Source organism: Lycorma delicatula, chromosome 2 (genome assembly GCF_047948215.1).
Source record: "Lycorma delicatula isolate Av1 chromosome 2, ASM4794821v1, whole genome shotgun sequence".
Classification (NCBI taxonomy): domain Eukaryota; kingdom Metazoa; phylum Arthropoda; class Insecta; order Hemiptera; family Fulgoridae; genus Lycorma; species Lycorma delicatula.
Window position 1 is genome coordinate 111,679,983 of NC_134456.1, and position 13,864 is coordinate 111,693,846.

Sequence of the window (13,864 nt, forward strand, 5' to 3'; positions counted from 1 at the left end):
TTTTACACAGAAGTTGTTTTCAGCAACAAATTAATTGTTATAAAATGTACGGTGTTAATGTCAAAACATGTTTTGAATATGTGACAAAGGTTTCAATTGGCATTTTCTGTTTTTTTTTCTTTTTTATACAATTTCAATTACAACTGTCTTTCTATCACTTTTCAATGACCTTTTTTTTGTCTATGATACTCCTGCAGTACACAGTATAGCATAGATCTGTATAATCTACATGAATGTATAAACCTGTTAACCATTACTCTTTAAAAGAGAATTTAAAAATCTTTATGTGCTATGTGGTAGGTGGGAAAATAGCCATTTCACATCTAACTACACTGCCTAATAGAAAGCACTGGACTAAACCTAAATACACTATTCACCAGCTGTCTCTGTCACATTATCTTTCATTTTCACAAATTCCAGTAACTAAACATTTAAGCTAAATCAATATTATATATTGATATATATATATTGATATATCAATATTAATATTGATATCAATATTAATATTAATATTTTATATAACAATAAATATATGCAGAATCTAATTTTGCTAATCGAACAAGTATCACAAATTTATCTTTTTTAAATAGCGTTCATCAGTCTTTATAGCTACCCTGTCATAATTTATATAATTACTATTTATAATATTCAAATAATTACTTACAAGTTGTCTGACTAAAAGTAAACAATGCTTTCTTAGATGGATTACTTTTTTCTAACCATTGTTGTGAAATGAATCAGTCTTTAAATCCTTTTTTAAATTTTCCATCAAAAAATCAAGTTCACTAAGCTTTTCTCTGAAACAAAATAAAAAAAAATAAATTAGTTTTCAAACAAACAATTCACAAAAAAAAAAATTGTGATGGTTAAATTTTCTGTCCAGGAGAAATAATTGTTTAATGAATCTGGGAGGCTTCACAGTAGATAACAGGCAAAACTTTTATTGTAAATAAAAGCTATTATCTTAGAATAGGTTAAGTTCTCAATGTTTTTATGTATGTAAATAAAAAAGTCTTGATTAAAAATGTTATATATACATGAAGTAGTTTACATGTTTGCAGATGTCTATTTGATTTCCTATAACACGAATAGTTTATAAACTATAATAATGGCATTTGATACGATATCTTTTAATTACGGGGAAGAAGAAGATTTTGATTGCTTTATCTCAAAGAAGGCTCGAACTGAAAATTTTACACATTTATTTTTTTAGTTTCATCATCATTTTGTGGTTATCTGCTCTGAGATAGATCCTTCGTATCAAGTCTCCAGTCTGTCTCCTCTCATTCCAATCTAAACTTTGAGTTCTCCTGATAGCTCCCATTGTCTATAATCTTATATCTTTTCTGGCTCTAATTTTTATTTCATTTAATGTTTGCAATCTTTTGTTAACATTGTAACTAAGCACCTGAACTGTGTTTTAATTATTCAATTCTATATTTTTTTAATAGAAGAATATATTGGTTTATTATCTGCTATTCCCCTTATGTTTTTAACATTCATTTCCATATAATTTGCTGTAATAATATCTTCTAATTCTGAAATTATAACAGTTTTTAATTTCTCATCTAATCCAGTATTTCATCTTCTAATAATATGTCACATGTAAAATTTATACAATAACCTTTCTTTTGTATCACTGTTTCGACTTATTGACTCAAACATTAAATAACAGTTTTTAATTTCTCATCTAATCCAGTATTTCATCTTCTAATAATATGTCACATGTAAAATTTATACAATAACCTTTCTTTTGTATCACTGTTTCGACTTATTGACTGAAACATTAAATTTTTTTTTTTATCTAATTGGGGTATTTTTAGGGAGGGAATAGTATTCAATACCTCCTTATCATAGAAGTAGTGGGGCCACACTAGCACACTTAAAAATAAGGATATAACTATAAATTTTTCAAACTATTTTATTTTAAAATAAATAATAATAATTAACAAATAAATAATATCATACATATAAAAACTAATATTCTACTTTATCACTGGGAAGTGTTAAATTCTAGGTCTAAGCAAATGTAGGAAAACTTCAATACCATTGTTTTGATGGACGCTATTATCGAGAAATGGAGGAACAAATAAACTAAATTCTTAATAACTGAAAGTCCTACAACTTTTATTTGGAATATTTTTTGATTCAAAGCAATGTTAAAAAACTATTTTGAAACATGTGGCCTTTTTTTTAAGGGTTAAAAAGGGGGTAATTATTTCAAATGGGGGTAAGTTTATAACAATTTTTGTTGTACAGTCACTCAAAAAAACAGGTTTTGCCAGGAATTTTATCTAGTTTTCAGAAAAAAAAGTGGGTTACCTAGGATTTATAGATTTTGAGTTAGTTATTCATAAAGATCCATTTTTTGATCCTTCAACCTTTAACAAAAAGCAATCCTTATCTGGCACTTGGATCTGTTCAATTTAAATTATATGCCCAAACAAAAGATCTTTCCAAAGTCTCATTGTGCAATTTGTTCCTTATTACAACAATTTTACATTAAATTTAATGTATTAAAATTTTAAATTACCTTAACGCTGAACTAGTAATAAAATTTTCATCATAAGCATTAAATTCACTAGTTTCAGTATTGGACATAGATAATGATGAAGATAATTTTCCTCTTATTTCTTTGGTGATGCTTCTCTCATTATTATCTACATCTACTGTATTTCTATTGCTGTTGTTGCTGTCTGTTATAGTCATTGTACCAATAAATGGAGCTGACAACTTTACAATTTCTTCTAATGGTATGATATTTATCTACAAATAGAAAAAATTCAATATCAAATTAAAAAAAAATCTCTTAGATGAAACTGATTTTCATTTTTACAAAAAAAATGTCTTCTAGTAACAGTATCTTATGTTGCAAAAGACTCTTTAGCAGTAGGTTAGTTTCATACAATTTCCTGTAGCCGCACAGAAAATATTTCATAAACAGAGTAATTCTCTTCATTTGTGGTTATTTAAAATTTTATGTTTCCTTCTTGATCTTTACCAGTTTAAAAATGGTACAGAGATGTACCATATCTACAGAAAATTGTACTACAAACATTCTAGGAAAGATAAGATTTGTAATAGACTACTTAAATAATAAAATGAAAGATATTTACTATCCATACGTAGAATTGTGATTGGATGAGGCTAAAGTGCTGTGGTATGGGTGTTTGCAATTAAGTAGTATAAGCAAACATAAAAAATCTAAATAATATCAAATCTTAAAAATATGGTATCTCAAGCATTAATTCCTGACAAAATCAGTTGACAATTAAATTTTGTTTCTTTGAAGATACCTCACACATGTACGTAGGAGAGCTGACCAAACACTACAAATAGTTTTACATTTGCTCATAGAATTGTTAGGTAACAACAATGCAATAAACTTAGATAATTTTTATAACAATGCTTATTTGGTAGTAAACGACTGGAACAAGAGGCATACTGTTAATCTCCGTGGAGGAGTGTTTACACCTTTCATCTGGAAGGTCCTGGCTTTGACTACAGTTGGGCTTAAACATTTTCATATACTACTAAATTTATCTATCATTAAGTGACTATAATTGGAGATTAGCCTATCGTAACTAACAGAAAAATAAAAAAATTTATCATTATACTACGAGTGGAATGCACAGCCCAAAAAAATAATGGCTGAAAAAGAGTATGATACAGAGGGAAACCTTTTTCAATATAGTGTTGGAAAAGTTTGTAACAAGTATATAATAATCAGGAAATGAGTGTCATTAGAAACAAAAGAGGCCTGAAAAATTAAAAACCTGCAGCAATTGTGGGTTATAATATGTCTAGTCTATAACTAATCAACAACACCAAATGTCACTATATTGCCCACATAGTAGAAAACTATTTATTCGTAAAAAAAAATAAAGATGAAAATACTATAGATGAAAAAATAAAAATAAACCACTAAACTTAAAAAACTACTAATGAAGTTCATGAGTTAGATGAATGTTTACTTCTTATGTAATCACTGTTAAAATATGAAAGAACATGCTAATTCAGTTTAAGTAACATATTAACCAACAGATAGCATTACTTCATTATATGTGAATGTTTATTTGACTTCATAAGAACTCTTTCTATTAATTGATCACAATATGGAAATGTATTACAAATAAAGTTAATCATTGAAGCCTTTAATATTATTATTTCAATAAGTACACAAACCTTGGATAGTAAAATTTCCTATAAAAAATATCAAGATATCTTGAATTCATATGTTTCCCCAACAGTTCTACCTGTTATATATTACCCACAGCATCACCAAAATTAAAAAGAAGGTGTAACAGAGCAAACAAAACAAAACATACAAACTGAATGCAAATTGTACCCTAGAAATCCTGTGTTTATTTTACATGTTTTGAAGATTATTTTAAAGTAATATGAATTAATTGATAAAATAAACTATCGTTTCTATTAAAATAAAATCATTAATGATTTTCTTCTCTTTTTGTTTTTAAAATCTTTTGAAGATTATTACAAAAATATAGATAATTGTTAAATAAAAAATTTTAACAAATTATTTGATGTTATGTATTATTATTTTATTCTGAATAACACACATGCTCTGACTGAAATGTTAGTAGTCTACAAAAGATTTCTATGGATAATGCTTACCATTCCAAAGTGCAATATTTATCTAATGTCTTAAGTCATAAAATAAGTAAAAGGATTTTTATATCCACTTTACGTTATGATAAGCACACATTGAGTAAGAAGATGTTACAAGATGCTTTGTATGGTGCATCATTATACGAGGGTAAATAAAATATAAATGGGATTTTATTTTTAAAAATAGTTATTTATTGAAAAATGAAAAGCAAATATCATTTATTTTTCTACACAGTTTCCTGCTTTAGAAATACATTTTTCCCAGTGAGAAGGAAGGTTTTTTTTATTGTAGCATTGTATAATGAAGCTGGTTGTGTCAGGAGCCAATTGCACATGAATCCCTCCACGCTCTTGTCACCTTCAAATTGTTGCCCTCCTAGAGTTTCTTTAAGCAGCCCAAACAAATGAAAATTGCAGGGTAATAGGTCTGGGCTGTAGGGAGGATGATCAAGTTGAGTCCAGAGTATTTTTCTAGTTTTGAGATTGTTAGAGCTGCAGTATGGGGCTTGGTGTTGTCATGGAGAAGGATGGTCTCTTGAATCGGTTGGTCTCATCTTTTGCGGTGATGTGTAGCCCTCACCTCGTTCAAAAGCTCCCACAACTTATTCCGACCTATTCTACAATTTTGGAAACTCTCACTGTCGATTGTCTTCAAAAATGTAACAAACCATGCAAACGTTTTTGTCTGTAATGCTGGTCCGAGGATGGTGATAATCTTCCTGATTTTCCATTCGTTTTTGATCTCTTTATGCCAGGAAAACACATGAATCCTTGACAATGTTTGGTCCCCGTACTGTGCAATCTCTGCAAATATTTCCGTCGCTTGAATTCCTAAACAAGCAAGAAATTTAATAATTATGTGTTGCGCAGTGGAGGAGTGCACCTGTTGCTCCACATCATGAGTGTTACTGATGAATTGGTTGGGAGTGTGGAATGACCAGCTCTTCGCACTTCTAACGACCCCACTCAAGCATACTAGTGCAGGCCCAGTCCTACCAACCACAGACGCTCAGGAACAAAACTCCCGTTTACATTTTATTTACCCTCGTAATTTTTTGGCAGTACACCTATGAACAAGCAAAAGGATATGTAGTGTCAACTTATAACACATGGTAATATATCAAAAACATTATCTCTCCACAACCCTTCCTTCTCATAACCAGAAAATAAGACAAATAACCAAGGGACACACTACTAAGTTAAACAGGGTTTATCATGACAGAATATAACAGAATGAAATATGTTTATCAAACTCTTATTCATAATTAAAACATTTTAATTATTGTCCAATAAAAGCAGTAGAGCATATTTATGAAGAGTATTATAGTATTAATATGAGTATGATCATATTAATTGTTATTTCACAGCAAATGTTTGTCAAGTGAACTGTAATACTAATAACCAATTTGTCAGGGACAAATCACAAAATAATGCATTAAAATATATAATAAGGTAAAATTTGATTTAATTACTTTTATTTGTCCTTTACAGCTTCCCATCAAATCCAACAAATTAAACCACCCTCGAAGAGAACTAAATCCATTAGAAAAGACATTAAGATTAATAGTGGCACTTCCAATGAACTCTTTAACAAGATGTCCAAATTCATCAAAAGCTTGTACACTGACACTGAGGCTGAATACCTGCAAAAAAGAGATATTAGTGAGGAACGTTCTAAAGAGATAATGACGCCATTGAGTATGGTTCCTGATAATGAAACTCTAATGAAATATCTAATCAAGGAGCAGGAGCCATATCATTTAAAAGAATATCCAGTTGTACAAAAAAAAAAAATCAAGGAAATAGAAAAAAAATACTCATATAAGTATAAACCAATAATTTATAACTTAAAAGAGTTAGTACCTCAAGTAAAAATAGAACAGCGAGTAATAAAACGTGATATAAAAGCAGAACAAAAAAAAGATACAGAAGAAGAAGAAGAAGAATTAGAAGAGGATGAAGAGGAAACAGAAAGTTTAATACTTCAGGAAAGCAATGGTATCTTTAGCTTTCATTTACTATGTTTATATTTATTACCATAAAATTGAGGTGCCATGTCTATCTACATTTGAGTTCTTGATACTTCCTGTTTCCTTTTAAACTGCCCATAATTTGTAATCTTTTACAGATATTTTTATCAAATTTTCTTCTCTCATGATGTCTGAGCTTTTCTATTCTGAATTACTTTGACTAATTTCTGTTCTCATTCACTACCCTCATTATTTCATTTTTCATTTTGACTGTAAATTTTACTTTTAACAATCTTCTACATGTACAAATTTTTAAAATGTACTCGATCTTTCTTTTCCCTTTTTCTTAAGTGTCCACATTTTACATTCATACATACGTACACTGTAAATGTTCCTGAAGTCTTGGTCTTCTTACCAATAACTGTCTCTTTTTATTAAATGCTTCCTTATTCATTGATATTCTAGTTTTTATTTTATTTTTACTTTTGGCATCTATTTTAATATTATACTTAAGTAACTGTACTGATTTACTTGCTTAATTTTTTATTTTTCATGTGGACATTCATTGGCTTATTGTCATGACTTTTGTTTTCTTAACATTCATTTTCATTCCATATTATGTCTTAATGTTTTTGATTTTGGAATTATTCGTTGAATATTTAGTGCTTCATCTTCTACAAACACTATATCATCTGTGAACCTTATATATTTATTTTCCTTCCTCCTATGCTGATTTCTTTTTTACCTCTCCCATTCCGAGTCAAACCACTCAGTTTATGTGTTCACTATTTTCATAATTGTTTTCTGATTGAAGTACAGTAACCTTAATTAATATTATTTAATTAAACAAGTTGTTTAATTAAATTATCTTTACAATCTACTCTGATTTATTAATTCAAACACATTTAAATGATCATGTGCTTTTTTCAAAAACATACAATTATTCCTTTACTTCTTTATGCACATGTCATCAATATTCTTAAACATCCACTTGCATTATTTGTTTTTCTTCTCTTCCTAAATTCTCCTTTTTTTCTCTGCAATGATTTACTCTATCTTTTTACTTGATCTTCCATTAAATCTCAAAAAATCTTTGCCGAGTGTGAAGTGATAGGATAAAAGTAATAATTCAGCCATCAATTAATTACAGCAATATAATTTGCTTTAAACAAACAAGCATTTTATGTAAGTTACTTATGCTAATATTTTATACAATGAGTTTGGAAAGTCATTGTGCAGTATGCTTTACAATTATGTGGTGCATTCTGTTCTTCCGGTGTTAGGTTGGTTGCCCTGGGGTTCGCTGGGTGTTGCTCAGTAATAAACCAAGACGTCAATTATTTAGTTGTGATTGAACATGCTTCATTTTGTTTATTGGAATCAATAGTTGTGAGAAACATAATGGTTCTTTTGATAGAAGAATGCATTTTTCTTGTTGAACACGTCTTTTGTGAAGGTTATAAGTACACTGCTTTAGTGAAGTACAAGTTTTCTGAAAAGTTTCAGAATACTCCTGTTCCTCACTGCAATGCAGTTAGAACTCTTAGTGAACGATTTTGGGTAACACACTCTGTGAAGACACTGATTGAAGTGGAAGACTGCCAAAACTAAACGAACAGAAGCTGCTTGTTATTTCGGATGCTATGACTGAAAGGCCATCAAAGTCAATGCATATGTTAGCAAAGCACCAAAATACCAGACTTGCTACTCTTACAGCAGATAAAGCTGTAAGAAAAGAACTGAAACTTTTTCCCTACAAAGTAATGTGTGTTCAAGAACTGAAACCTGATCATGCCAAAAGATTAAATTATTGTCAATAGTTTAAATATTTTATTGACAAAAATTCTGTAGGTATCCTTAACATGAGTTTTATAAATGAAGCATGGTTTCATCTAAGGCTAGATTAGTTCACAAAATACATGGCTGTGGTTGACAACTAACTCCCATGAATTACATGAACAATCTTTACATGAAATGAAAATTGGAGTCTGGATCGGTGTGAGTAAAATGTGAATTTTGTGGGTCCAATCTTTTTTGAAAATACAGTTAATAGTGATAATTACTGTGCTGTTTTAACAAAATTCATTAGTCAGTTAACAGAAGCACAAATCAATCAGTTTGTTCCAATAATATGGTGCCACAGTATACCATCATATTGACGGGGTTTACCTACATGATCACCCAATCTGACCTCCCAGATTACTTTCTACAGGAGGCAATAAAACAAGTACTGTGTCACAACAGATCATGCATGTTTGATGAACTAAAAACCACAATAATGGTGTACGTATGAGATATTCCAGTACATACATCAGCTGGTTAAAATATTTGAAAAAAAATTGAAAAACATGCAGTATTGTATTGATGTTGTAGGAGGTCAATTTTAACAGCTTTTATAAACTATTCCAATTACTGCAATATCCGTTTCTATAAAATAATAAAATGAAAATAGAAAATAATAATTAAGAAAGTTTTGTCATTACACTTCATAATTCTAGAGCACAGCAACTTTCCGAACGCATTGTAGTAATAATGGAATTTATTTTTCCTAGTAAATTATGAAGTGATTTTTATACAATTTATTAGGATTAATATATTTTTTATACAAAAATATTAAACTTATATATAATAAACTCAGAAGAAATAAATAAATTTCCTTTGAGAAAAAAAATCCCTAACTAGAAGAAATATATATATATGGTCATATAACAAAATAAGCTAAATCCTGTGTAAGGAAAGTGGATATGCGCATATACACACAGCAGATGTGATACACACACATCTGGACAATTGCATAAACAAAATTAGAAATCGCATCACATCTAACATATTAATAAATTATGTTACTACTACTCCATAATATTAGCCAACCTCTTCATAATTAAGATTAATAACTGAAATAAATTTTTTTTAGAGTTAATAAAAGCTTGTTATTTTCAATCACAGCTGTAAATAAATTGAAAAATGTAAGATAGATAAATAAAATTCTATGTAAAGGGAATAAGATGGCTTAGGAACACACAATACGATATTTAACACTTATCAAGAGTTTTATTGAAATTTTTTCAGACACCAATTTAGCCTCATTACTTCTCTGATAAAAATATATAGAACTTTAATACACAAAAATCTGAGAGTATTATTATATTATTTGCATATAAACAGAATGAAAGAATGTCCAATAAAACTTGATAAATGCTATCCAGCAACATAATGCGGTACAATATCTAAATATGAATTGACAAAATAAACTTTTCTAAATAAAAGTTGACAAACAAACCTGAAATAAAAATAAATCCTAACAATTCCCACAAAGACCACCAATAATATTTATCAGATTTTTCCAAAATAGATTCTCATCAACCAAGATACTCAGCACACTTTTTTCTATCCTAGCTCTCACAAGTATAATATTTGTAATTGCAATTAACTACATGGTTTCTTAAAAGAAAGGAAAAATTATGTAAACTATGAAAATTATATAAATACTTTCAAAATCATCAGTCTCGTTTCTTACAATGAAACGATATGGAAATTTTAAGGTCATACTACATTTCTTCCTGTAAAACTGATACCCAGTAACATTGCTATATCATCTGCAAAAATAGTAATATGCCCAGAGATATCATTAAAATAAAAATCATGGCCAAGAATAAAATTGGAACAAGGACAGCTTTGGAAAAATGCATTCTATAACAGGAATACTGGTATTTAGTATCACTAATCTAACTACTTCACTACAATTATATATATAATTTAAACAATTTCAAAGGTAATTGCCTAGATATATAGTACTTTAAAACTTGTTTAATAACAAGTTGTGTGGACAAGTTGGATGTTTATTAAAAGGTTATGGTTCATTACTTGGGGTATCCAGTAGTAGTGCTCTGTTTCAGATCAAATTTACAAGTTCATTCTTTTAAAAAAATTAAGTTATTGATCGCTGTGACTTTTTTTTTTGTAAGTTTCTTCTATGACTCTTTGTAACAAGCCATGCAAGCTTGTTCTACGTTACGTTCATTTGTTAGAAAATGATTTCCAAATCTATAGACAGTTGGCAGGCCTTCCAAGATTGTATTTGCTAATATTGGAACTAATTCTCCAATGTGGTCCTCTCAGCTAACATCAAGAACTTCTTCTTCATTAAGAGCTTTGTCAGCAGTCAATTCAATGACATTTTCAATCATAAACTCTTCAAAACCTTCTTGACTAATTGCGGTAATAATATAGGAATGCAGTTAGATTGTACTTGGGGTAACGTGGTTAGTTATTCTGGCCAAATTGGTCTCCAACAAGCATTCATAGCTGATGGCTTTAATTCTGAAATTGCCACATCAACAAATTTCACGCAGTCCATAATTGACAGTTTCATAATTGTAAATGTTTCATCTTTATTGGGTGTTATCCAGGATAAATTGGAACATTCTTTTGATGTAATAAGTCTTAAATGTCACTATAATGCCTTGATCTAGGAGTTGAATAAAGGATGTTGTATAATGTGGCAGGATAAAACTTTGACATTTGGGTGTTCCAGCACAGAATATCCAGGTGCATTATCTACAAGTAAAAGAATTTTAAACGAAAGACCTTTGTCCTTACGTGCTTCAGGAATAAAAAAATTAGCCTGTAAGTATTCCTGCTGTTATCTATGCTTTTCTGTTAGCCCTCCAATGCAGTGGCAGATTATCATTGTCTATGTCTTTCATTGCATGCAGATAATGTACTCTATTAATAAGTAAAGGCCTCATTACAATCTCCCAAAGCATTACTGCACATTAAAAAAGTAATGTAATCTAGCAGCTGTTACCTGCTAGATTAACTTCGTCTTTTATTTTAATGTTATGCATTGTATGGCTTTTGAAAAATCTGGATAGCCTTCCTGTACTCCTAGAAAAATCAACCTTCTATTTGTGAACAAATTAAGTAAGCACAATATAATTTGACTCCTGTTCTTTAATCTGCTTATAAAATTGTAAGGCCATTTGCTTGATAATGTTGCCATCTATGAAAATCCCTTTTTATCTTCTACCTTACTAGTCTTTTCCAATTTTTCTTTAATATAGTGTATGAGGATCATTTAGCACAAGCTTTTATTCCAGAAGAAGATTGTCTTACAGCAACTTTACTTTTTTTAATGATTCTTACTGTTGCTTCATTCAAACCAAACCTCTTAGCCACAGATTTTGAACCTTGTCCATTCTTAAAATGGTCCAAAATCTGTATCTTGTTCTTCAACGAAATCTTTTAATTTTGTAATTGTGTTATCGTCTTAGTTATATAGATCATGCTTAACTTCTTTAATGTTATACAAAATATCTGCACAAGGATCTTATCCAAACATACTTCTGCGTACAATGAATAGTACGCAGTATGTATGTAAGTATGTATTTGTAAGGGGGTGTAGAAAATTCCAAGAATGAATTTCTACAATACATAATGATATTAATGTTGTCAGAGCCCAATAAATTTTTTGGTCTTTTAATTTTTTGCACCATGTTATTTCAAAATCATGTTAAAAAAGACTGTGTGAAAATAGAGAATCTGGTGTATTTATCAGCAATGAAAGTATCATTATCTAAATTAAAATTTAAATATCCTGTATTCTAGTTTACACACTTATTTACTGAACTACATGTAATATTAGTAACATTTTTATCTATCTATACTGTACAAATGATATATTCTTAAGATTATAAACATTTTTTTAAAAACTTAATCTGTTGCTAATAAATTATTAAAAAAATATTTATATTAACTTAAAAGATACTACTACTGCAATTTTGAATGCAACATAATGCAATTAATTTTGTCCAATGATAAGATTCACAAAGAATCGGGAAAAAATAAATTAAAAAAAAAAACAGCATGATTAAGAGGTATCCACTGAATTTACAAATGTGTTCATATGGAGAAACAAACGCATGCAAATACATCCTGTCAGGCATGGCATTTTTACATATGCTACAAATCACTCATCTCATCCTCTGAAGCAATACCTATGGTGGTCCTGAAGGTTAAGCAAAAAAAGAAACACATGCAAATTATTAATAAAAATAACATCATCAATTACAGAATATACAATAATTAGAGAAGAAAATAATAACTATAAACAGTATTAAAAATCACCTATGATCACATTAAAATAGTAAGCTTAATTATAAAACTTACTAATTTATGCAATACAATTTTCAGTACCTTGGATATATCATCAATTATAAAATTTTATATCAGGTAATATTAAATAAATATCCTTCCTTCCAAAGTAATCATTAGTATAAAATTTTCTACTTAACCATTCTTTTTTTTGGCTTTTTATTATTTTTTCTGTTCCAACTCTGTTCAGTACCTATTTTTATATATCATGTTATACATCTATCATATCATCTTTATTTTCTTTTACATTCACAGATTTTTAGGGTTTCTAGTCTTTTTCAACTTCTCTCTTCAGAGTTCATATTTCTGTTTCTTATAGTACCAACAATGCACACAAAACATTTTGCTAACCTTTTTCCAGATACCCACATAGCAGTTCCTTTTCATATTAAAAGGATTGTTTTGCCATTACAATCCTTATTTTAATTTCCTACCTGCAGTACAATTCTTCATAAATCTCACTGTTAAAATGATCATGCTTTTAGTTTTCTTTAAATTTACTCATATGTAGTCCTCACACTTCTTGTCTAAATCCCCTAGAAACAGATATTTCAATCCTTCCAATAAGAACCACTCCTCGTATTATATCCAAACATTCAATAACAATTTTTTGAAGATAAAACTTTACAGGGCAAGTGAAAAACAGCATACTTGTTCTCTACACAATCCATGTTCCTCAGTTATTTCATTCCTGATTCTAATTCATACTTTTTAATTCAGCCAGATTTATTTTAATCTTCTTCCTTACAATTTACACCTTTCTATTTGAGGATATTCATAAGCTTATTACAACATTTAATTGTTGAAAATCTTTTCAAAATCTATGAATATAACATATTCCACTTTATACTTAATAACATACCTTCATTTTTAATAACAGGTATAAGACTGAATTGTATTTGTTATAGAATTACTAGAACTCTTACTTTCCTAAATCTGAATCCCTCTTCACCAAGAGAACTTTCCACACAATATATGATTCAGTATTTTAAGCAGCACATGATAAATGTGCTGCTAAAGTACTAACTAAATATTGGGTAATTTTCCATTACCATTATTCTAAAGATAAAACTATAATATACTTTATACTATACTTACGTACCTAAGATAGA

At 29.1% G+C, this 13,864-nt stretch overlaps 1 protein-coding gene across 6 annotated transcripts in view; it reads right to left on the reverse strand.

Annotated features, from left to right (window-relative positions):
* LOC142319132 (uncharacterized) overlaps nucleotides 1–13,864 on the reverse strand; it is a 103,521-nt gene that overhangs the window by 12,647 nt on the left and 77,010 nt on the right. For 4 of the 6 annotated variants that reach the window (XM_075356075.1, XM_075356072.1, XM_075356078.1 and 1 more), the window contains 3 exons: nucleotides 6,102–6,272; nucleotides 2,534–2,766; nucleotides 665–797 (listed from right to left, as the gene is read on the reverse strand). In XM_075356075.1, the coding sequence (XP_075212190.1) occupies nucleotides 716–797; nucleotides 2,534–2,766; nucleotides 6,102–6,272 (486 nt within the window). In that variant the 3' untranslated portion in view covers nucleotides 665–715. The remainder of the gene's footprint in view (nucleotides 1–664; nucleotides 798–2,533; nucleotides 2,767–6,101; nucleotides 6,273–13,864) is intronic. The other 2 variants (XM_075356077.1, XM_075356076.1) reach the window with 1 other exon arrangement.